The 26,203-nt window shown below is 37.8% G+C and overlaps 1 protein-coding gene across 2 annotated transcripts in view; it reads left to right on the top strand.

Moving 5' to 3' along the window:
- CDH13 (cadherin 13) overlaps positions 1-26,203 on the top strand; it is a 433,519-nt gene that overhangs the window by 352,666 nt on the left and 54,650 nt on the right. For both annotated transcript variants that reach the window (XM_042876979.1, XM_042876978.1), the window contains exons 9-10: positions 23,694-23,876; positions 25,018-25,271. In XM_042876979.1, coding sequence (XP_042732913.1) covers positions 23,694-23,876; positions 25,018-25,271 — 437 coding nt within the window. The remainder of the gene's footprint in view (positions 1-23,693; positions 23,877-25,017; positions 25,272-26,203) is intronic.

Here is a 26,203-nt window from a genome sequence, read left to right as displayed (position 1 = left end):
TTCTCACTGCTAAAATAGCACAGCATTTGAAATTTACATTAAATTTCTATAAATTGCATCGCTTCCACATGGTTAATAATTGGTCATTACTCTCATTCAAGTGGTAACACCCATGGCATTTGCAGTTTTCTCAATTGTTCTGAGCAGCACAACTCATTGCAAAATCATATAAACAGTTTAGGAATCTCAGTTTATAAGTATCATAGGCATTTAGATTTCATTTTTAGAATAGTTTTAGATGCCAAAAATAAATGAGAAGAGCTCACTAGATTTAAAAAAATAAAAAATAATTAAAAAAAAAAAAAAGGATGTAAAGGCACCTCACTCATACTAGAATTCTGAAAGCTGATGTTTGGAGCAGAGCTTGCTTTGATCAAGAGAAATGTTAATATTTCCAAGTTGTGTTATGCTGATAGCAATTTAAGGGCATGTTGAAGACTTATGTAACCATTCTGGCTATCTGAGTAATTAAATTACCTTTTTGTTATTTTTCTTCTTCTTCCTCAATATTGTGTATTGCTCCTTGTCAAAGTTAGCTGGCTGGAGGTTTCTCGTCTGACGAGAAATGCTCAGCATCTGAGGATCAAATTACCAACAACCTTAGAAACAAAAGAAGCTGCTGCAGTGTTGTAAGAGTGAAATTATTTTAGAGAACAAATGCTCTGTGCATTGACAGGAGTAGAGGACTGTTGAGCAAAGCAAACATAAAACCCCCACAACTACTTAGGAGACCAGTATTTCCTCTACTCATCGAGATTCATACTGTGTGCATAACAATTGGTATTCATGTGGCTTTCAGTGAGCTATCTGCATAACCAGTGTAAGCACTTTGTTCAAGAACTTCTGCAAAATATGTTTAACACTGGGTCCACTTATCACATAATTAGAGCTGGATGCACTGCATAGTAGTAGCTTGCAGACTTCTGCGATTTATCTTTGCTTGTGAGGGGTGAGTTCATTGCTTTGTTTCTCTCCACCAAGGTCATGAAATACATGAAGTTGTCTATTTAAACTCCAGATAAACACATTTCAGTGGTACATAAAACAACAGAGTGCCTGCTTTATAACCTGAAAGCAACTGAGAAACACTTGTATAAGTACAGGAAAGGTTCTATGAATAGAAATGATCATTCAAACAGTGTGAAATTAGGGAGGAATAGAAAGCCTCTTCCTTGCTTCTCCAGATCTGACTTTTTCCCAGCGCTCTTGATCTCCATTGAGCTCACAAGTAAGCTTGTGTTTTTGCCAGTCCTTTTTATTTTTTTTTTTTTTTTTTTTTTTCCTTTCCTGCCCTTTACTTAGTTTCTTTGATTTGTTATGATCAGCTGATCTGAGCATGCTTGATGTGAACCACTGTGTGAGTCCTCAACTTTCGCAACCCTTTGGTTATTCTCAGAAGGTCAGCAGCAGCTGAGTGGTAATAACAGCAGTTCTCGCTACAGCTGGTAAATCCTCACTGCAAAACCATTCCAGGGCCGACTATCCTCTGCAGGCCTCCTCCATCTGCTTCTGCTAACAGCAAATATCCAAACACTGTGAGCAACAAAAAAAAGCCATAAAAACACAATTTATTGCATTTCTAGAAGAAGCCAAGGTTAATATGCTTTCTCAGTATGGTCCACAAAGTGAGAACTTTACCGTAGATATTAAGTTCTGAATTACAAAGCAAACAATAGCTGTAAGGGTTTTGACTACATATAGCACCAGTACATTTGGGTATGTAACTGGGGAGTAGAAATTAAAGATGAAGGAAGCTTCTGACAGAGGCTCTTGAAAGGCATACAAACTAAACAAAGATAATGTATTGTTTCCAGGCCTGGGCTTGGACCACTTATTCAAGAAAGCTGAATAAACATAATTATTAGCAGTCATTGCTAGGAAGTCCTATGTGATTTTCCAATTAAACATTTTCTGTCCAGCTGGAATTTTGCAGTTGCCTTCAAATCAAATTAGGATTGCTTTCTGGAGATTTCAGTTCAAACATAAATTTTAAAATTGGAGTATTTAGCCTGAGAAAGCATACACAATGTTTTTGGTGTGGGTATGTTTGTTTTATAATGTGCTGCTGGAACATTCTATGGAGATTTAAATTCATTTTTCTTCAAGGGTGTCCTACAGTATATTTTTTCTCCATCACCTCTCCAGAGAGTTCCACCTTCAGCTCTGAATGCAGGCAGGTGATGTACAGAGTTCAAAGCAACTTCGCACAGTTTTCTTTCAGATTAGGATATGAAAAGGTTTATCAATGAAATCTTTCTCAAAATAACTTTTGATTTCTCTGTGAGGAGACCTCACTTGCCTGTGTAACGTCCAGTGTACTGAAATGCTGAATTGTGTAGACAAGCTGTGGTTTTCATATATGGTAATCATTGCAGGGTGACTCCTAAGTCAACGTCACCTTGTTATTATTTAGCCTATGGAGTATGTACATCGGTGGGTAGCTAGTGGGGAACAGATGACCTGGTGTTATCTGTGCTGTATAGCCAGCAAAAATGTTCTAGGACTTGAAGGGACTTTTCTTTTACATATGTAAAGAGTTGCAGTTCCTCACATGCAAAATGTGAAATGAGAAGTCTACATTTCCTTTACCTGACACAGAACAGCTGATGTGAGGAGCAGTCCAAAGAGGGGTTGTTAGATGTGTGGCAAAATATTGCTCTAATCCCATGAGTTAAGGAACCCACACTGTTAATATGCCTCTAGCATCTGTAGGAGTTCTATTTTAAAAGTAGGATTAAACAAGACAACACACTATAGATCTAAACATAATCAATTTACACCAGACAAAACCCTGTTTAATAGCAGTTACACAGTATGTGTGAGCTGCTATCATAGTTGTAGCTTACATGAACAGAAGGGATTTATAAAACTGAATTAATTCAAAAATAACAGTGATGTGCCTGCGTAGGTCATTCCACTAGAGAGAATTCTGTGATCGGTTTATCAATTTCTTCACTGACAAGTGAGATTTTAAGATTTTTTTTTTTGTCAGCGGCACTAAAACTGATTTGGCTACTACAAATTTTGCTAACCATCTGTGCATACGAATCAAAATGTCAGCATTATTTAGACAAAATATCTTTTTTCCTTCTGCTCTGGAACATTACAATAGTGAACCGATAAAAATCAACATGCTAAAAGGAGTTGTACATTTATTCAAGTGAAATTGTTAGTAAGTGCCTAAGAAAGAGACTCATTTGGAAAGCAATAAAGTTGTGTAGGGCTGATCGTCTCTTGAAGTTACTGGAATGAAAATGGTGTTGATACGTTTAAGAAAAAAACAGATTAGGGGATTCATACAGAGCTCTTTGTAGCTATAGTCTCTGTTGAGGAAAATGATACAGGAGTGTAATTTATTCATATCCTTGTACTTTCTGCTTTGGCTTATTTCCAAGGCTTGTTTGCCTTAGAGTCCCAGATGCTTATTTGCTTAAAGGGTAGCCCTTTCTCTAGCCGGCTGTCTAACAATCACTTAATATTTATTTGTTTTTACAAATGTTTTCCCCTGTGTTCCCACTCCATATGTCACAAGAAAAAGTATAATCTCAGCACTACATGCAGTACTAACTTCACCCTCTTTTTACTGCTCTGGAATTTAACCTCATTCTGAAAAATCCCTGAATCCAAGCCAGTGACCTGACTGTTCCCGTCCAATGCTGTTGCTCTGTGGCCAGTCTCAGTCTCAATTTGTCTCAGTTTGTATTATTTTCTACCCCTTAGGTTGATGTGAATTTTTTTAGAGGTTTTTTTTTTTTGTGTCCAGTTCTCTGCATATTGAGGAACTAGTTACACAGTGATCTAGTGTTTCCGATATTTAATTTGCCCAGTGCTGAAATGTAGCATCTTCTTGTTCATCCTTCAAAGTCTCTTCTGCCTACTTTGTAATACTCTAGTACAAAAACAAACAAACAGCTTTTGGTCTTTCTCCCTTTCAAGCTTGCTAGTTAGTTAGCTATCTGTAATTAACCTTACCTGAATTTTAATAATTTCTTTTTGTTTTATTTGGTTGTAGTTTTTCCTTTGTCATTGGCTCTCAGACCTGAATATCTACTATCCCTTAAAAACATTTCCAGTTTCTGCTTCAGCTCTACTGGGACTGATTTCTGTGGTGTATCCATTGACTGCTCTTCGACATGAACATCATCTCATTTTTTCCTCTCCTTATTTCTGTCACTTTTCCCACTGCCCTCTTATACAGAAAGCTCTTTGTGTAATATTTCTTGAAAAGCTGTGTTTCTCTGTTGTCTCATGGTCCTCTTTCTGTCTCAAGGATTTTTCTCCTTTAATTTCTGGAAGATCTTCTTTTCTGCCATTCCCTGATGCTGTGAACTCTTCTTTGTCCCCTCACTCTCTTCTTCCTCTTGTGAATCACCTTTGTGTTTTCTTGACTTAAACTGTTTGCTTATGACTTGCAGCAGTCATACATATGCTTTTTTTTTTTTTTTCTACCTTCTATAAATTGAGTCCCATCACTGCTTCCACATATCATCATCTCACTTTTTTTCTTATATGGTTTATTTCCTCCTCTTCAGCTCATTTGTTTTGACTGCTTTCAGTCACTGAGGCCAACAGTGCCCATACGTTATGTTGTACTGTCAGATGTTCTTAGATCAATGATTTTTCTTCATTTAGAAGACTGATGGTAAGGAGAATGCTGCTGTCCTCAACAAGTTTAAAGGGTTGGAAGCAATCTTTTGGCTCAGAAGAAGTTTGAAAAAACTAGGCAGTTATTTGAGAAACTTTGAAAACATATACAAGAAAAATGAATCCTGCTAAATAAGCTCATATCTAAAACAAACAGTTGTCTGTTGCTGAAATAATACCGAGGAAAAAGATTTATCTGTTGAATTGATATTCTTAGCTGCCTGTATCCGAGGCTCCCATCCAACAGTGCTCCATAGAGATGTGAATGCAGGATTAGACTATAATTTAAATCTGGATTTTTTATGTATGCAAATGTGTATACACAGAAATACAGGTCCACAGATGTTTGCCTACCTAAACAAAAAAACAGATGTTTTCACATCCAAAAACTGCATTTTCTAATACAGATGAAATTAAAAATGAAATGTGGTTAGGTTTTACATGTCTGCTTGAAGATAACCCAACTCACATTTGAAAACAGAGAACGCTGTAGTTGATTAATAGATTCAGTGTTGAACTAAGCGTAGAAAAAAGTGTATGTTTGAAGACCGATGAAGGGCATGTTTTCTAAGTTAGCAGCTCTGACCTTTTCAAGTTTTCAATCTTAAATAATAATTGAAGGCATGAGTAAATAAATCCAACTTTGCCTGCAGATGTTGAACTCTTTAATGTCCTTTTACTCTAACATAGCTACTGCCCGATATTAATGGCAGAAACAGTTTTATCATGTCCCATGCTGTGGCTGACTGGTAGTCTCTAGGAACTGTTTTCTTTCCTCCAGCCATATGATTAAAATGCAGTTTCAATCAATAAATCTGTATAGCTTCTGTCAACGGTAAGTGTTTGCCTAGGGGTCTTCTGTGTCCCAGAGGCTTATTTTTTTTTTCTTTAGTTCTTCTATATTCACCAGAGAACCAAATTACAATAAGTCTTGTTTACCTAGGCTGCCTGTTGAAGTTGTTTTTGGACTGCCTGCTGGAAATTGAGCGAGCAATACAGAGCACACAAAAACATTCACAGGCTGGTAGATACAGATATAGATGTTAGCAGTAAGGAACCTCTCTTAACAACATTGAGCTCTGCCATAGCCTCTGTGAAGAGTTTGCTTTAGGAAGATCAAATATTTAAGCACATGCTCTTCACTCATTCACCGTGTTAGTAGGTAACAGTCGGGGGAGAGCGGCGCAGATTCTGACATGCGATTTCAGCTGAACTTTACCACTTTTCAGGGATGTCAGATAACTCCTGTTCTCCCTTTTCAAGAATGAGGATCATCTCAGCTGATCAATGAGGCGATATGTGAGCAACTAATCAATTTTGGATTCTCCTTCCTCTAGTAGCAATTGCTTTAATGCAATCGATTAAAAGGAGATTTTAACAATGTCACTAATTGTGCTTTTAAAGGAAACATGACAGCTATTATTCAACTATTAATTTATTATTTGGCATGGTGATCAATTTGGAAAATCAAAACACTAGCTTTTTAAAAGATACATCCCCTGCAGTCTCACTTGTTTATTTCATAAATTTGTATGTCATCTTTGGAAATAATGGTAGCATAGAAGCAATAGTATTCAACTATTCAAACATAGAAGTAATTGTATTCAACTCATAATTTTTTCCAGTTCCTTTTTTTTTTTTTTATTACAAAGAGAAAAGTATGCAAGAGAAAAGTAATTTTCCTGAATTTGGCAGAAGGCAATGCATGTTTCCATATGAACATGCAGGCAAGAGAACAGTAAAACAGCCCAGTTTGTTTCTGTCAAAGTCTTTCTTTAGCTGCAAGTACTAGGCTATAGCTGTCTATATGAATAGGCACTAGTCAGCAGAAATGAGTGTTGCACATCTGAATTATTTATTCAGAAATAATAAGCATGAATTGTCAACACTTACACAGAGGATTATCTGTGTTACGCAGTAAAGCTATTAGGATGTCTTTGCTGTGCTAATTTGTGCATGTTCAGGGAGCATCTCACTTTTAAGTGCCCAGAGTCCAGCATATAGGTTGAAGCTCACTTACTCTATAAATTTATTTTTTTAAATTCATAAAGTATGGGCAACATTACAAATGTTAATGCTACTATTATAGGATCATAATTTAAAAATACCAGTGTTCTCAAAGGGCTCCAGCAGTGTGTCATTTCCCTGCTTTATTAAAATGAATGAACAGATGTACAATTTATTTCTGCTGAACTATCATCTAAATTCATAAGCTATTTCTCATGTGCCTGAAATCCATGTTGGTTTCCCATTTTCTTTGCCTTAGAAAAAAAAAATTACACTCTCACATTTATCACTCTGGGGATATAAACGAGGAGTATACTCTCCACTTCATTCACTTTAGACTAATATTCTCAATACAATTTAAATCCCATCTCTTCAAGGCTATTCAGCAAAACCTGGGCACTGGAACACCCAGGAGCCGATTGGAAAATGGCATTGCTGTCTATGTTGAAGATTGGCAGGTGGACTCTGGGGACACTGTCTGTTCTCTCTGACAGAATGAGGTGGCACAAGACTGCATTTAATCTTTTTGGTTGGCATTTACGATGCCAGTGGAGGCTATGAAATTTCTTAGCAACTTGTTGGGAAGGAGCAAATGATGACAAGTAAGTAGGAGAGGTGAGGAGGTTGGGCATAATTATAGTGAAATTTGCAGCTAAGGAGCATGTATCAGCTGGCCCCAGCCACTGATAAAGTTGTGTTTATTTGTCTTGCTGCAGCCACCAAGCATGGCAGGTGCTCCATGGAAGTGATAAACAAAACAAGACAATGCAGAGATTAGATGGAGTAAAATTATGGAGGCTTAAAAGTACATGAAACAGACACGTTGCCATGGGAGAAAAATGAGTATAAATATCCCAGACGGTGTACTCTCAGCCTATCACTGTTCTCATTTGTTGGCAATGTTTGTGGGCAATGTGAGGGGGATATTTTGCACTAATTCCATGTGAGGAATGAGTGGATAATATGCCCTGGGGTTTCTGGCAGCATTTCCTCTTCAAGCTGCTTCTAAGGGTTTATATTGTAAGCAAGCTGTAGAATTTTTCCGATGGATTTTTAGTTGACAACAGAATTCTCAGGCTCAGATCATGCTGGGTTTTTAAATTCATTTATTTTTTTTCCTGATAGAAGTCTCTTTGGCAAGATTAGTAGTGGAACAGAATGTGAATCAATCTGCTTTCTTCATTCCATAGCTGCTCTGGAATTTAAATGTAGGCCTTTAAGTACTTCTTTGCCAGGCAGTTCAGGAATATTATGAAGTAATTGTTGAGATCTGTAAGGAAGAGTTTTGTTCAGAAGACTTTTATGCAATGGTAGGAACGGCTTGTCAGGAAAGATGGCATTTTTAGTCGTGAGAAAGGAAGAGTTATAGCTGGAACAGGTACTTCTTTATGATAACCATGTTGCAGACATTCTCAAAACAACTAAATTTGGATATCTAGTTCTGCCATTCCAGTTCCCTTTCAATCCTTCCCTAAATTGACATAATAATTATTTTCCTTTCCCTTTTCTTTGCATTCTCTTGCCAAAAGAGAACATTACTGGCTAGGAAAGCAAATGTCAGAAGCATAATTCTCATGTTTTGTCTGCACTACTGAAGACAAGTGTGACTTTGCAGTTAGACCAAATACCTCCTGCAGCCAGCCTCAAATCCAGTGCAGAAAAGTCTTGCATGATGGGGAGTTGGAGTTCCTTCTATCAACTGGCTTTTGAGCAAAGAAAATTTTATCTTTTTTTGTAATCCAGTAAGATTCATGGAAGTCAGTGAGAAACACTACATTAAAAGTGTTAGAAAGCTATGATAAAATGCTTTGTTCCCCCTTCCATTTTGGGCCTTGGATTTGGGCTTATCATGTATCTGCAAGGGAAATGATCTCAAGATATAATGACATCCTATCCTCCTATTTGTACAATATCCGATATTTGCTTATCTCATTTTTTCTTCAAGAACTTTGAAGATTTGTTCTCCATGTCCTCCCAGCAATATATCCCAATACTTCAGCTACCCTTGAGATTTGTCTCATTTTTTAAGGAAATTTTCCTTGCTTCCACTGAAGCCCATTGCTTCTTGGCCTTGTCTGCTATAAAGGTGGTAGACAGATAATTCCCTTCTCTGCAGCAGCCCTATATGTATTCTTGCTATGCAGGTTTCTTCAAGGTTGGGAGTGATGGATGTTTGCCTGCTCTCTGGTTGCTGTGTCTCCTGCACTGTGGGCAGGAAGTGGGTGCAATACTACAGCTGAATCCCAGTGCTGAGCAGATGGGAGATTTCCTGCTTCTGTCTTGCAGACTATCCTTCTTACACATCTCTGCACAGTTTTGCTGTTGTTGCAACATTAAATTGCCTTTATTGTCCATGATTCTTTTCCAGCAGCAGAATAAGTGACAAAACTAGCATCTGCTATATGTGGTTTCTTCTTCTTTCATCTTCACCACAGGAGACGAAGCATGGATATATTTTGGGCATTTTGATGTGATGCAATTTTGCTGCTGTTTATATTCTTTTATACATGTGGGTTTGTGTTTAATACAGAGGATTTGATTATATCTGGATGTTTTCTTTTTGTTTTTCTTTTTTTCTTTTTTTCTTTTTTTTTTTTTTCTGCAACCAACCAGCTGAGGATGTTTCATAGAATCATTAAAGTTGGAAAAGACCTCTAAGATTCTATTGTCCAATTGTCCACCTACCACCAATGTTGCTCACTAAACAATGTCCCTTGGTACTACATCATTTCTTACACAAAAGAGAATGTGTAATCACAGGCTAGGAGCTTTATGTCATAGCTAGGCACTCTGTGATCCTTCTCCACATCTTTCTGCTAATACACCTGACTTCTGACCTGCAATTATCCTGCAGATCCTGTTCTGAATTTCTTTTAAGCTAAGGGAGTCTGACAGCTGAGTCAGACTTTCTGTCACAGGCAAATGTGCAGAGGGGCTTGGAAGGAGATTCATCAGTTGCAGAGTTAGTTTGGAGCAGGTTTCATTAGGAGACTGTTCATAAGCATATAGCATTTTTCATTCCAAAGAACCCCAAAGGAACATACAGAAAACGGATCCTCTCTATGGGCAAACAGAAGATTAAACTGCAACTTTCTGCTGCTTGCAGGGAAAATGGAGGTTTAAGACTTTGTTTCCTTTATTACAGGATTCTACTCAGTAAAGTTGCTTACATTTGTAAAGAAATATGGCCGACTATAGTATTGTATTGTTACACTCAAGATTTTGTTGATGAGCAAAGGGAAATCCCATTTTATCTATAAAGCCAACAATTCATTGAAAACCAATCCAAGCCAGTGCTGTTCCAGGAATCATTATCAATCCAGATCGTATAACTACAGGAAAATGCACAAAAAAGGTCCATAATTATAGTAATACAGTTATAAAATTCCTGCACACTTGTTTCTTAGTTTCTACCATTATTCCTGCCCATCCTTTCCTGGTTCCTCTAGATGTTAAAGCTGGTGGTTTCTGTTCAATATTTGTGGTATTGGTGCGAGGATAGGTTGCCTACTTCTTGAATCGGAAGAAATGCAGTGCTCATGTTGATGAATTCTTCTTCCTCCATTCTTCCTCATATTGGCTAACATGTTTTTAACTAACATGTTGCTCTTTCTTTGTTGATCTGAAGCTCCGTATTACTTGCGGAGTCATGGGTATATGATGCCTTTATGTTTGTTAGATACATTTTCTTTGTTTCCCCTACAACCCATTTTGTCCAGCTTCAGGTTTGCACTTCTGTAGCTGAAATTGATGAGTAGTTTATAGCCTGTGGGTCTCCATGCTTCATGCCTTGTTGTCCCATGGTTTCACTTCACTGCATCCTGTGTCACCATTTCTCACGGACTCTTTTATTGTACAAAGCCTGTGTTTCTCTAAACTACATTATTATATGATAGTCTTGAAACTGGTGGTGCCATGCAAAGATGAACAAGAGGGAAAAATAACTTGTTACCCTTACAGGAAAACCAGATGAAACAGTTTCAGGAGTTCAAGGACAGAGCAGGCTTAACAAACTTCTATCCCGAAGCCTTGCAAACTTGAGACTTGTAGCCTATTGCTAGTAATGGCAATAGCATATTAGCAAGCCACGTGGTTACTGTATTGCTTTGTTATCTAGGCTGCAGTTAGCATTTACCTCATATGACCCCACTGGAATTCTTCAAACCCTATTCACAGCAAAAAGAAGTTTGAGTATCATGGCAGACTTTGTGTAACTACGGCCCTTTGTCTTCATTGAAAGGGTGATGGAGAAAATGATGTGCTCCGATACATCTGGAAGTGTGCTGGAAGCTCTCCATCTTCATTAGCCCACTGAGATTGTGGTAACCAACCCATCTCTGGGTGAGAAGGCAGAGATGGTGACTATGGCAGCAGCCTCAGGACTCAGAATAAATATCAGTGATCAGCAGACTCAGAGTTGTTGTATGGGATGTAAAACTAATAGGAATCAAATCAAACTGCTGGGCATTTGTATTCGTGTTAGAAGTACCTGGAGACTTTCAGGGAGTAAGAAGGGGATCTCTTTGGTAGTTATCCCAGACCAGATTTGTGGCTTCAGGCAACAGAAGTACAGCCCTGGTATCTTTAATGAGCTCCCCCAGATGCTATCACACATGAAGGGGCTGCATTGCCTAAACACAGGACTGTGTCATACCACATGTAATCAAAGCCTCTTTGCCTGAAAGACAAACAAAGTGGGATTTGGCTAAACAGTATTGAAAATCTACTGCAGGCAAAAAAAAGAATAAAATCTGGCAGTGAAGGTAGGGACAAATGGAGAGAACCAAGAGAAGTTCTGTGCCACCTCTAGCATTTGTACCTAGGAAAAATGCAACTGAGCTGTGAAAGTGTGTGTGTGTGTATGTGAGAATGTTTATTATACCAGTTAATACAGGCAGCTCTTTCTCCCCTGGTTTTTCTTCCCCTCTCAAAGCTCAACATCCTTGACTTTATGAGTAAAAATATCACAAGTAATTGAAGTTGCAAATCCAGAAGAATATTAAATTAGAAATTAAGCAAAAAAGCTCATCAGTTGAAGAACAGGAATCCTGGGCAAATTTTCTAATGCAGTGGTACAGCAATTGGAATGATTTTTATTTTCTAACTGCTTCACTAACTAAATTGATTGAATTAAATGTGTTCTGTGGTGCTAGCTAACCTCTGACCCCAGTTACTCAGGATAATCAGGGGGGTAATCAGCCTGCCGTGATCTGAGCTCCAAAGTAACGAGAATACTGCAAGGTTCAGGAAGCCTGTGCTGGTATTAATCAGATGTCATCAGTGCTTGATTATAAATCCTAAAGACCATCAAATTGATACAACATGGTTTAATTCACTAAAAATTAGGTATCTACATATTAATCACAAAGATGAATATCTGAAAGTGATTGCTTTTCTACTAAGTGAAGTCAGGTGTCAACGCTTTGGAATGCTGCACAGTTTAGTAATAAATATAATGATCAGCATCAGCACAAAAGTAGCATTAGCCAGATTAAAAAAGATTTTGTTCTAACCTCAAATAGATTTTTCCTCCTATTGGAGTTTACAGCTCCATTGAAATCATTCCTCATGTTTCAGCTCTAATTATGAGCTTACTCAGAAGCAAGAAATAGTATATATTTCAAGCTACCTGCTAACACAGCATTTCCTCACTTCCAAGGAGAGAAAGAGTGGCTGCTTACAGTATATCATACAGCTGTGGATAGAAATTAAGTGATATTTATTGTCCCTTAAAATCATTTTCTCCGGAATTGGCAAGCTCATTTGAAAAATCTGTATCTATAAATTTGCGTTAGGATCCAGTTAATTGCTGGCATACTTGCTTGCTCTCTTTGAGAAGAGTGGAAATTTTGATACGGATGAATTAGCATATTATGTAGATATTTGGCACAGAAGAAGGGGAAGCAGTCATGAGAGTGTTAGCAGAGATACTAATAAACTAATTTTCTTCATACATGTTCACCCATGTCACCCAGAGGGTGGTGAGGCACTGGAACAGGTTGCCCAAGGAGGCTGTGGATGCCCCATCCCTGGAGGCATTCAAGGCCAGGCTGGATGTGGCTCTGAGCAGCCTGATCTGCTGGTTGGCAACCCTGCACATAGCAGGGGGTTGGAACTGGATGAGCATTGTACTCCTTTTCAACCCAGGCCATTCTATGATTCTATGTCCTTATTTAACGAGTGTTCAGCCCTGTGGAAAAGCCTTTTTGATGTAAACTAATAATAAGACTAAATGTTTATTTCTCTTACTGGTGTCTCCTGTATTTCCTGGGAATACATTCATTTCCATTAGAAAAGTTGTCTGCCTGGAATTGGAGATCTTATGCTGTTTCTCAGGGATTTTTGATAATCCCTCAGTGTTAGTGGTGTCTGGGATGAAGAAATCGTGTAATTTCTAGATATCCCAGCAAGAGCCAGGTTTAGTGATTACTTGCTGTGTGAATACATGGCGTTCTCCTATGGTCCTGCTAACTGTGGAGTATCTGTGGTAGGCACAGATCCTTACCTTCCGCTAACATTTTGCAGTGATGCTCTTCACAGGCACAATAATCATGATGTACCGTCCTACTAGAACAGGCTGCACTTGCTGTTATGTTCAGGTAACCTCTGCAGCTCATACAAGGTAGTTCTAATAGGTTTGATTCATTGTGTATGGGCTTCACTGTGCACAGCTTTCTATTTAAAGCATATAGAGTGCCTTGGCCCATCTTGACCTTCCTTTTAATTCTTGGTGCCCAGACGTATAAAGCAAGGAGCACTGTCATCAAGCTTGCAGTCATTTGCATTGCTCAAGCAGATTAGAGAGAATTCATATCAAGTTATATAAAAATTCTTCCTTTCTCTTATTAATTAAAAAAAAAAAAAGACAGGTGCTTATTTATTTACAGCAAAACATATCCAGCTGAAGCTGAAAAAGTGTTTGCCTTAAAGAAGGTTATGTGTACAGAGAATTCATGGTTAGAAATACATAAATAGCAGGTGAGGAAATGAAAGAACTCAGAATGTTCCCTCTGTGGCATTGTAGACAGGAAATAAGTACACAATGGGAGCTTACAAAAGTAACATTTCACTTTCCTTTACAAACACTTTTCTTTCAAGAAAAGATGAAATGAATATTGGCAAAAAGAGCTGGGCAGTGGGAGATGCAGACCATGGGTAACCTTAAAGCAATGAATTCATTTAGCATGTCTTTGCTTTCTTCCTGACCTTTTCCTCATCTGCACAATGCCAAACTGCTCTATGCTTCAATCACTCTTCAGCACTGTGGGTCTCAATATACACTTAAATCTCATGCGTTTTCAAAGCAGGCCACCCCAGCTGCAAGTGAACTCCTCTCAGGCTGCCTTTTGAAAGCTCACATCACAGTGCTGTATGGGGAGGCTCAGATCACTCCACAGTCATTAGTCCAATAGGTTACATTTATTACTGTTATTCTCTCTTCTTGACCTTGGGAAAGGAATTTTTCTGTTCTAATGGGGCTGGAGACCCCAGTACCTTGTCAGGTTAACAAGAGCACTGTGGTTTACTGGATGTTCAAGATACAATTAAGATTTTTCTGCTATGGCAGGAAAAAATAGAATAGGAGAGAGACCATTAATTATGATAGTTCACCTATGTCTCAGATCTCTAAATTATTCTCCTTGCAACATACCTTTTTGATCTAGCAGTAATACTGATATTCAGTGAATACTGTGTGAATGGGATTGTAGGGTAGATAATTTGTAAGAAAGTCACATAGAACTAGTAGGCAAAGCTACATGTGGTAGGTTTCATTCATCACTTTGTTGGCAGGCATAGAACACTTGTGCTCAGATGGATTGAAAAATGGAACGTAGGACTAAATTCTCCCTTCCCCACCTACTTTTCCACAGAAAACGCTGGCTAGAGATTTCATTTTTAAAATTCAGACAAATTTTGTATCACTACAGATAAAACTGCCTGTAAACTTCCATCTGTACCTCCTGCCTCCTCTGGCACAGTGGGAAACCTTGCAGTTCTTATCTGTTTCCAAAAAAGAATTTTCAGACTGGGCTAACTTCAGTTGGCTCACAGCTGGAGGGGCTTGTAAATGTAGGGCATCTCATCCCCATCGGTTGGCACAACCTAAAATGCCAGAAGTTTGGGGAATTGATGAAATTCACTGCTAAAATATTCTAGAGATACCAGTTGCTTTCGATGCCTCAAACGGTGCATTTAGCCACTGCTCACCAAAGACCACGTGAAGAAGCATAATCGCTGTCAAAGCATCTGCTGTTGGCAGCTTGGGCTGTGATCAGCTGTAAGCTGACGCAATGAATATCTTCTCTAGAAAAAAGCTACAGTGTCCTCCCAGGACACAAAACAAAGGTATCTGATTAGATGCATGTGCCTCTTTTTATCCAACAGCCCAAAGAGTCTGCCACTGGGATAATCTCATTTACATTGTAATTTCCTCTCTCTGCAAAGACATGGTGGTTTCCTAACCTGTTCAGAACAGGGTTAAGATTTGCAGTATAGAAGTACCAAAGCAGATTTTTTTCCCCACAGCATTCTGAAAGGTGTACAAAGGATTTAAAAAGCCCTGTGTTAAGCTGTGACTTGAACAGTGCAATCTAATTTGGAAATAGTTTTAAATTGGGACTTACTATTCAATAATCAAGTCTCATTTAACCTCAGTGTTAAACCTGTTGTTGAAATAACCAAACCATGGTGACATTCAGTATGAAGTTGTTATCTCTATGTGAACTTCATAGACTAACTTATTATTTCCTTTCTTATAACAATTGAGAGGCAATCTTTACCATAATTTTAAACAAAGAACAAATAGCCATTGGTGCTGATTGCTAAATTATGTAATGTGTATGTGTAACACTTAGGTTCTTTAAATCTGGAGTTGGTGCTTTTTCAGAAAATTGTCACCAACTTCAAGTTACCAAAATTGATGCTGAGTCATGGATACTCATAATGTATGTGACCAAATTAGAGCAGCTAACAGCACTACAGACTTCACTTAAAACAGGCTACGTGTCTCACAAGAACTGAACAGGTTGTCTGCCCATAAGTATATAGGCTGCATTGTAGTCTAGGAGACCAAAGCCACTGCAGTAGTTTCTCCTTCAATCTTTTCTTCCCAATTGCCTACAGCTTTGATGTTCAGAGTGAATTCTTTTGTCCTGCTCTTAATGAGGATATATTTTCTGAACTCATTCCACATCTCAAACTCCCAAAACCATGACTTAGTCTGGGAAACAGTAGGAGAGTTTTGTTGCTTACTGACCCATGAAACAAATGCTCCCCACCTGTGTCACATGAAGCAGTCTTAGTGGCAAGGAGAGTTTGCATAACTTCCTTCTAGCAGAAGCAAGCAGTTTCCATGCTTTTTCCATTAGTAAGATACCATAACAAAGCTCATCCATATATGTCAATCTTCAGCATCAGAAAATTTGTTTGGGGTAGGAAAAATTCTGCTAGAAATGAAAGAGGAGCATTCAATAGGCCTCATTCTCTTCCCTCATGACTGCCATTGGCCTAAGTGAGAACTGTGTGGATTGTTGTAGAATGCTTGTAGAACTCTTCTGCTTCTGAAATGTGGTGGAAGAAAGTGAAAGAAAAATGCAGCTGTGTTTGTTCTGTTCTAAAAAAGATGTCTAGGATTTTAAGAAGACAACAGACTTTATACTGCTGTTGATGGGAAGAGCAATGAGGAGGAAATAATACTTAGCTGGGTTGGCTGAATACATCACAAGTGCTCTCAAATGTGAGAAGCAGATACCTCCCTGGTCCCCAGGGAGGACCAGGGATGCTGGTGCTGTAACGGGTGTAGTCTGCTCTTTCATGTTCAATCAGATCATCATTTTCTCCAATGCTGTTGTTTGAAACATAAGGCTTGTTCTACTTGGCAGGGGGTATGGGAAGCTTTTTGATAAGAAAAGGACATTGCTATTTCTTTGAGTTTTTTTCAAAAGGATGCGAAGTGTAGTAAACATACTGGCCTTTCACTGTCTCCTCTGTCCACCAGAATAGAGAAAGTTTTACTATAATGGTGACCATCATTCCAGAACTGTTCATTGCATCTATGGATATTTTAATTATTCTATAAATAATTGAATGCATGTTGCATTTATAGGTGGAAAAAAATGAAAAAACAAATGCTTTATACATGCTGAAAAAAAAAATCAACAGTGTGTTAGACTTCCTTCCGAATCTGGTACAGACAACTGTGATGAATATCCTGTAGGTAACAGGCTTAGAGGCAGGCATTCAACACATGATTAATACATCTTAGAATTTTCTTCTTGCCTTCACTCCGTCTTCATGTACAGGGCTGAGAAGTAATCAAAGTCTTCTGTAAGCAAAGGTCTACAAAACTATTCCAAATAAGCGGCTATTTCCAAGTAGACTTTGCTATCACTTATGAACAGTTCCTGAATTGCCTTTTTGTCTTCTTTGAGCAAATTAATGAGGGGACAGGAATACAACATCAACTTTGAAAAGTGTTTGAGCACTGCAGTGGGGAAAGAAGCAGAAAGAAAAATTCTTTAAATTCAATTGTGAATATTTCCAGGATCTTATTCTGTATATCTTTCGAAGTTTTCTAAGATTTATGCTAAGAGGGATAAAAGGACTCTTTTCATTACCTCTTCAGCAAATTAACAGACAACTCATGCTGCACCCAGCATGTTATTCATCCATCCTTTCTACTCCATTTCTGCATTCTGTCCCTGCCCTTTTCAGTCATGAATGCTGATACCTAAGGAATTCTTGAAGAGATCCAGACACGTCCTAGAGATATGCTGGTTCATTACAATGGAAAACTTGAAGGACCCAGAGCATGAAGAAACAGCCTGATTAATAATGTCTGTTTCTTTGTTTGTTTGCTGCATTACTTGGACTTCTTAGCAGTACTTTTCCAAGCAGACTGACAAGTAACAAAACAAGCTAAAGTCATGCTGAAACCCCTTTGCCTTTCTTTCATCATTGATGCGTATAATATCAGCAGTGCTTTTTCAGTAAAAAGGCACAAATTTATATAGCCTGCAGAAACTGTAGACACATTACAGAGAGAAGAATTTAATCTTTGGCCTTCCGTTTAGCTAATTAATCTTCTGGATTTGTTGCTGTTTTTACAGGCTGCAGCTTATCATGGACAAAAATGCTCATTTGGTCTTTCATTACTGAGCAGTACTTTTATTTTGTAACATAACTGGTGTGTGCCTTGAACGATCACATGGTGTTTACATTGCATACCCTGTGAAATTCATTGAAAAGTAAAAAGGGAAAATGTATCCAAAATTATTATGGTCAATTTTATATATTCAGAAAGATATTTTTTTTTTTCTAAGCTACAATTGAATTCTTTCTGTAATTTCACAAGGGAGTTTGAAGAATATTATGTGCCTCAAAAAAAAAAAAAAAAAGATTAAGCTGAAACACTTTAAAAAATAATATAGTGCCCAAATGCCAGTTTTACCACAGTAAGATGCTGACAATTACTAAAGACGATTCAGGTGACTCATACCTTTAATTTGTGTTTTGCATCTAGTTTACAACACAAGTTCTTGTCATACTATGGCAGTGCTTTATATTTACATGGTGTCTTTCTCCTAAATGGCTTCCAAAGTGTTTCATACATTGCTGTGCGTACAGATTACATCAATTTAATCCATTACATTAATACTGTTATCCCTGCAGTGAGGTACAGCAACTATTTGAGCCTATATAGTAGAGGCAGTGCAGAGCCTAAAAAGAAAGAAAGTACCTTCAAAATGTGTAGATCAGGGAGAATGTAACACCTCATTACAATTTGCCCTGATGACAAAATTAAAAATACACTTGTTCATATGGAGAGTTCAGCATAAGGTGAGTTGGTTGGGTCTTCCTTATGGCCTGCCTCAGACCCCGGTGCTAGAGCAGCACATTTGGGCATTGTGTTGAAATGAAAAGGTGACTGAAGAATCACCAGTATCACTTTGTTGTGTGCTCAAATGTTAGGGAATGGCAGTGGGTGCAATTTTTTCCACATGGGAGAATTCAGTTAGCTTTGCTTGATCTACACTTTCATGTCAGATGCCCTTCCATCATACTGCCCCTCTGCTGCCATCTGTCATGCAGCAACAAAATGGAAAGGAATACTGGTGGAATACTAAATACTGAGTTCAGCCTCTACTGCCATGCCACCAACATCTGCTTCTGGGCTAATATAATAAAAATAGGAGGCTCCCTGGGCATTTGCCCAGGGAGGTGGTGGAGTCTCCTTCTCTAGAGATGTTCAAGACCTGCCTGGATGCCGACCTGTGCGACCTGCTGTAGGGAACCTGCTTTGGCAGGGGGGTTGGACTCGATGATCTCTGGAGGTCCCTTCCAACCCCTACAATTCTGTGATTCTGTGATTAATTTTGAACAGCCCTCGTATGTTGTTTTCTTAAGAAATGTATATCTGCCATTCAGGTGATAGTGTGCTGAAGTGATAGTGTGCAAAATAAAAGGCACATGTCTTAAGTAGAGACAGATTGCAAAAGATTGTATACTTTATACTTTTTTTTTTTTTTTTTTTTTTTTTTTTTTTCAAGGAAGTAGATAGAAAAATGTTTGCAAAAGATGTGGACTTTAGTGGAGAAGGACAAATACAATAATATAACTTCGTTGGGGAGTTTCTAATAAAGCTGCGTGAATTAACATATCCCATTATTTCTCATCTTTTGTAATTTATAGATGGGGAAACAAGCATATTATAATAACTCAGAGTACCTTCAACTAGAACGTTGCCCTGATTAATGCAATCTGACGTGCAGTTTTAATTTGGTTGTTCTTGACTGGGAATCACAGCATGTAAAATCCTAATGAGCCATGGGGTAGTGATCACCAATCCCAGACACGTTTATCTCACGTTGTGTTTCTGCTTGTGGCAGCTCTTTAATTTAGGTTATATCAGACCCCACTTTGAGGCAGAAGTTTTTCAGTAACTTCATAAAGGCATTAAGGTTATACCCACATCTCATCTCATGGCTTGACAGCAGACATTCAGGTGGTACTGATGCTATTAAGTGCATTTCTTGTTCTGTGCTCTGAGAAAGTAGTGAAGAAAACCTTACTTATTATCTAAAAACTTTAAATAAGGCTATTGGATAAAAATCCAATTTTCATACAGGCATTTCCACTTTTATTTGAGGCTGAAGTAGGGCTAGTATCTAGTTTCTCAGGCAATGACACTTTACAAAATGATCTTTCCGTGTATCTCCTCCATGATGGAACTCTGCTCAGTGTGGAGATGGATTTGACTCAATGTTAGGTCATATCCTGGCTCTACCAGGAAACAAATATTGATATTAAGCCATCAGGCTAACTGCTGAACTGAGGTTTCCTGCGGACTCTCCTGGGTACAGTTAAATGAGCTACATCCTAACACAGGTGTTGTAAACCTTGTCATCCCTTTACTGACTCTCCTGTTGTAAGAGATGTATGCTGCTTGTTTTCACTCTCAGGACCCTCCATAAAACTGTCTTTGTGCTCCCTCACAAGAATGTCCAATAGTTGGCGTCCACTTCCCTGAGCTTCTCTGTGACAGCAAGCATAGCTAATTCTCAAAAGAATCTCTGTGCTTCCTCACAAGCACTCTCACACTCTTAATCCACATCTATCCCTTGATTTTTTTGTATGCATCTCAGCAACCTGTTAAGTCTTGTTTGTTTACCCAAATCTAATGACTCGGGGTAAACCACAGGCCATTTCTGCCTGCCCTTAATCGCTCATTGTTTCTAAATTGCTATTGGTCTGTTGTCTGTCTTATTTTTTGTTTTGACTGCAGAAAAGCAATTGTTTATAAACCTCCAAGTATAATACAATGACCAGAATTTCCCAGCTGTATTTTCAACAAATACAATAAATGACAATATGGCATATCATCTACAGAGCAAGTAAACCTCGCATATTCAAATAGTTGTAGTAAGTGAACGTAGCTCCTTCCAGCCAAGTGCATCTCTGTCTCAAGGCCTTCTAAATTATTAATGGGGGTCCAGATTATAGCAGTTTAAATAAAGTTCTGAACTCATCTACTTTATTCTTAATTTATAGTGGTGCTTAGGGGATGTGCGGATATTTAAAAAGAGTAAAATCAATTAATTCTTGATCCAGATATTTGTATTAGCCCCTATGGGGTTTTATTTTAGAGCACTGGATCAGCCTTTCCAAGATAAGCACCAGGAATACAAAGCTTTTATTTTGAAATATGATGAACCTGTAGTTATCTTTTCCCTATCTGCAAATCTGATTCCTATTTTTGTCTTTTCATTAAGTTTTCCTTCTTGGCTTTTGTTTTTGAAAGGGAGCTCATATAAATACAGCAGATTTTTCTGAGGTATCAGGAACCAGATTTTTTTCTTATAAAAAGGTGTCTGAACAGGCAAAGGAGTTCACCTTGAAGATAATATACCCTTTATTTTTCTGTGTCTTTCTGTTTCACAGCAGATATTTAGCTTTTGGAATCACAATCTGTGATTTATTACAGTTTTTGCCTTCTATAGACCCATGTGATAACTTCTGTGATTTGATCATTTTCCTTTTTCATCCATCTTGAACAGATTTTAGTCTAAATTCCAGACAGCTTCAAATACCCCTTGTGTTTGTATATGGTCATTTCAAAAATGCAGAGGACGCTAGGGCTGATCATACCACTATACTTGGAATTACCCGTCTTGGCACAGCCTCTGCCTATAGATATTGTCAGTTCCTTGATATGCAGTTGTCAGAATCTCTGCAGTTTTATGCCCCCAGCAACTCTGTGTGTCCTTTCTGAATTGCTAATGCACCGCAACTGAAGCTACTGAGAGCTCTTCCTGGAAAAAAAGAAGTGAGTGCAGAAGAGAGCCAGTATCAGCTGAGATATCTTTGAGTTAGACACCCTTAAAATGACATTAGGTATTTTTTGAGTTAGGTGGCACACTGTGGAAACATTTTCCATCATAGTCTTGCGCTGGTAGGGTAAACACATAAAATGTCTCTCTCTGCCTTCTCAATTATGCATCTAAATAAAACAGGCAGATTTAAAATTATTTAACCCAAACATGTCTAACTATTCTCATCATGATCCAGAGAGTACTGAACACTGCACCGTATCAGACTAGCGTACTAAGGACAGGACTAGAGGGTCAGAACGGCTTAGGAGTGGCTGCCCTGTCGGATCTAAGATTCTTGAGGACTAACACCCTTGAAATCTAATCACCATTTTACATAGTGAAATAGGAATTGCTTGGTAATGGACAGGCATTTGGAAAAATTCTGACTGGTGTCTTGTTTAACACGTGCTCAAGCTGAGACAAAAGGAAATAATACAGAAAGATCAGACCAATCATTTATTTTCAATTAGAGTTAAATATATCCAAATGTGCTTTCCAGTGACAGCGTTTTTGCTGAGCTTACCAATCTTTACCAATCTTGGTAATCATTCCGCTGTTATTTCCAAGGTTCTTAATAGAGATTTCTTTTGATTCACTTCTAAGCAAGTGAAAATATTGTTTTATTATATTATCATTTAAAGTTAATTAAACTGCAAATGAATTTAATGATCTCTTCAAAACAAACCTCAATCACAACCTGTTACATATTAACTATCAAAATCAAAAGAGTCTTTCAATTCTTTGTTAAATGCACCAAAGAGGATAGAAATAGCCAGTCATTAATGTCATCCTTTTGTAACATCAAAATTGAGGCTGGAAAGCTTGAATTGAATACATGCACTCAAATTACATCATTATGTTGAAAAAAGGGTTGGCAATATAAGTCAAATTTGTTGGAAGAAACCAAAAATAGATAACCGAACACAGTAAAATACATCGTTGTCTCCTCTGTTTCATTATGAGGAAATGCATTTCACCTACTATTTTCCAGATTTTGAAGCCTACATATTAATAAAATGCCATCTTTTAGGTTCTGCATTCTCACAGAATCTGTAGTGTTCTGACTTGATGTGGTCCATAAAACAGATGTAATGAAGTCATTTTGGTGATTTTTGCTCTTGAGTGACATATCGAACATTGTCACTGACAATGAGCAGGGATGGCAAAACCTGTTCCTGTCATTAAAGTTTGTAATTTTGGACTTTTGAAGGTTTAATCCCCAGAAATGCTAAGATTTCCTTACGATCTATAATGGTATTGCTGATGTTCAGCACTTCTGAGGATTAGGTATGTTATCAGTCCAGTTTATCCAGCTGTATAGCAGGTATTATCTTATCTCTGTTGCATACAGCCCTTTTAGCATGTCAGCTGAAAGTAGTTGAAAGGTGAGGAGTGTTATTAACTCTGACCCTTGCAAGCTTTTCAGATGGTTCACTTAATGTTTTTGCTGCTTAAATAACAATGATGTTACATGCTGTTTGACTGGAAAGCAAATTAGAGAGAATTGCATAGGGCTTGGTTGTTGGTAGTGCAACAAACTACACAAGGTCATAAAAAACTCTTCTACTGAAAGGAGAAACATCGCCTTAGAGTTATTCAGACAGAGTAATACAGGAGATCCAACTATAAATTTTAGAGCAACACTCCCCATCTCCAAAGTGGTATTGGAACACTTTTGGTGACAAATGTTTCATGTATTGATAATCGTATAGTGAAAAAAATAACGATGAGGAACTTTATAAAAATAATCATCTGAAATGCAAGACAAGATTATATTAGGGGGCAAGAATGAGTTATTCAGACAGCTACCTCTTCCACTTAGTTTTGAGTGGAGTTTCCCTTCGGTAGTACCTGCACCTATGCAACACTGCATCTGTTTTCAGGATTCTCTTTTCCAGCAATATGAGTGGAAGTCTTTTTATGGCCAGAATCTCCCTACATCTGATTCCTGTCGCACTGCTGTTTATCTGTGATCCATTGAATGCAGAGCAGTAATGTGCTACCTTACATTTCATGGATGACAGTGTATTACATAGAGCCTATAATACTCAGTTTCAGTCAACATTTTTCTCATGTTGTGATAAATAATTAATGCTGGCTTATGTACTATGTGTGGGTGTGGCCAATAATTGAAAATATTAACAATTTCCTCTGTTTTTTTTATCTTTGTAGTTTCAGGCCACAGTAAAGGAAGGAGTCACAGGTGTAATAGTAAACTTAACTGTTGGTGACCGAGATGACCCAGCAACTGGAGCATGGAGAGCTGTCTACACTATTATTAACGGAAATCCAGGGCAGAGTTTTGAAATCCATACCAATCCCCAGACTAATGAGGGAATGCTCTCTGTTGTCAAAGTAAGGATAATTTGCTGCTGTACTGCATTATTACTGTTAAGTTTCATCCCCTGGATTTACTGCATGGGAGAAGGTGCGGCAAGGATGAGTTTCTCAAAAATGCAGTTAGCCATCAGCCCTTATTTCCTTCAGCCAATATGCATTTTTGTTACAGTTACCTTGCTTCTTTAGTGATAACAACCTGCCTGTTGCTATACTGTCCTAACTATACTGTCCATGTGCTTAAATAACAGCTACTTTTGTGGTAACCATCACAAATCATTAATAGTAAGAGTTTACAATGCAGTTTTTTTGGGACAGAGGGTACAATCAGAATTCAAGTGTCAAGTTTTGTTCTGGTAAAGCACGTGTGCTGCAGATGCCAGGGAAGTAAAGGACATGGCTTCAGGCTGAACTGGAGGGTTCCCTCTGGTCCCACATTTCTGAAGTATTATGAAAAAAAAAAAAAATTATTTGTATGAAGACAATCCTATTTTAAACGTTTTAAAAAATAATTGAAAAGAAGTTCTGGTTGCTGCCTGTACCAGAGTTTTCTTTGTGTGACTTCAGAAGAGACATTTTCAATACTTGAAAGTAATTGAACTTTTTTCCATGGCGGTGCTTTTGGCTTCAAGGTAGGAGTTGAGAAAATGGTCTGATGGTGTTTATCATACACAGCTATTAAGATGTTCTGTTCAATTAATGTATGCTGCATCATAAATAAGCATGTATATATGGGAATTATATGTTTGAGGTACAGAAAACAATGTATACAATTTTAAATAGAGAAACATCTAAATCATTCACCAAGCGTGACTGGTCAGCTCCCCAGTAGTAAAACTCAAATGGAGCTGTTTAAAAATAACAGCCAAACTCCTATGAACTGACACTATGAACTCTACTCTGTGAATGTGAAGAAAGGAATTAGGAAAATTTAAGGAGCAACCTATGTGTGTTCTCCTGTAGGCATGATGAATTTTTTGCTTTTCACTGTTGATAAATAAAGAGGCACTTTATAATTATTGGCATGTCTGATGCTAAACTCTTGACCAAATATCAGATGCAGTACATGCTTTTGTCCTTTTCTGGTTAATTTTGTCTCCTGAAAGCTTCCGGGAGTGGGTATGAGTGGTGAGTGTTAAGTATTCTCTTTGTTTTACAGCCTTTAGACTATGAGATTTCAGCATTTCACACGTTGCTGATAAAAGTAGAAAATGAAGACCCGCTGATTCCAGACATAGCCTACGGCCCCAGCTCCACAGCAACAGTTCAGATCACTGTTGAGGATGTGAATGAAGGCCCTGTTTTCCACCCAAACCCAATGACAGTAACAAAACAAGAGAACATCCCTATTGGCAGCATTGTGTTAACAGTAAACGCCACTGATCCAGACACTTTGCAGCATCAGACTATCAGGTGAGTGCACTACTCTTTAATTGCTATCCATCCAAACTTATCTTTTTCTAATGACCAAAAATTTGTTTGCTAATAGAAAATTAAAGTTGTTTGGGCTGTAGATAATAAATTGAGGAAGAGGTTTTTTTTTCTTGCATTGAAGAAATACAGTATGATAGAGACAAAGTACTGCATTAGACAGGGAACAACAGTCAGATACAGCAATCTGACTCTCAGCAGTGTTATTCAGAGGACAGGGAAGATACTGATGCCGTTTGGGATTTGGGCTAAGTTTAAGAAACAGTTATTGAAGTTCTCCATATGTTTACAAATTGCCATGAAAAACCAATGGAATCATACTGGTTATTGTTAACAGTTGATTTTGGAATCCTATAGGAGAAAAGTAAAGAAAATAGGTAGATTTGGTTATTAAAATCAGTAATGAGACACTATTATCTAAATTTCCCCCTTTCACCTTGTTGAATTTCTTCTAACTGCATTACCTCTGAAATTGTAGGAAATGCCATCAAGTCACTGAAAACTTAGCTTTATGTATTGCTTATGACCAGCTGTGTAACATCAATGCTTTTTGCAATCCATCACACTTCACAAAGGCACTCTCAAATCTTGACTATTACTACTTCATAAACTAAAAAGAAGTTGCACAGAAGTTTTTTATACCTTCGTAGCTAGAACCTGGGATGTTTTTAACCAAAAGCAAGATTTTCTTTCTCATTCTTCATGTGCAGAAAAGAACAGAAACAAGAAAGTTTGGGTTAGGATTGAAGCATGATCATATATGGAAACTATTTTAAAGGAAGTGTCTGTCTTAGAGGTGTTTTCCAACTATGATTCTATAAGTTAGTAGAAAATAATGCAAATATAATGGAAATCTGGAAAATAATGGAATTACTCAGAAAAGTTAGTTTGACTTACTTGTACACCCTTCTTTT

This window comes from Lagopus leucura, unplaced genomic scaffold, assembly GCF_019238085.1.
Source record: "Lagopus leucura isolate 7727_CA_CO unplaced genomic scaffold, USGS_WTPT01 Super-Scaffold_100017, whole genome shotgun sequence".
Lineage (NCBI taxonomy): Eukaryota > Metazoa > Chordata > Aves > Galliformes > Phasianidae > Lagopus > Lagopus leucura.
This window is presented reverse-complemented; position numbering and strand designations above follow the sequence as displayed.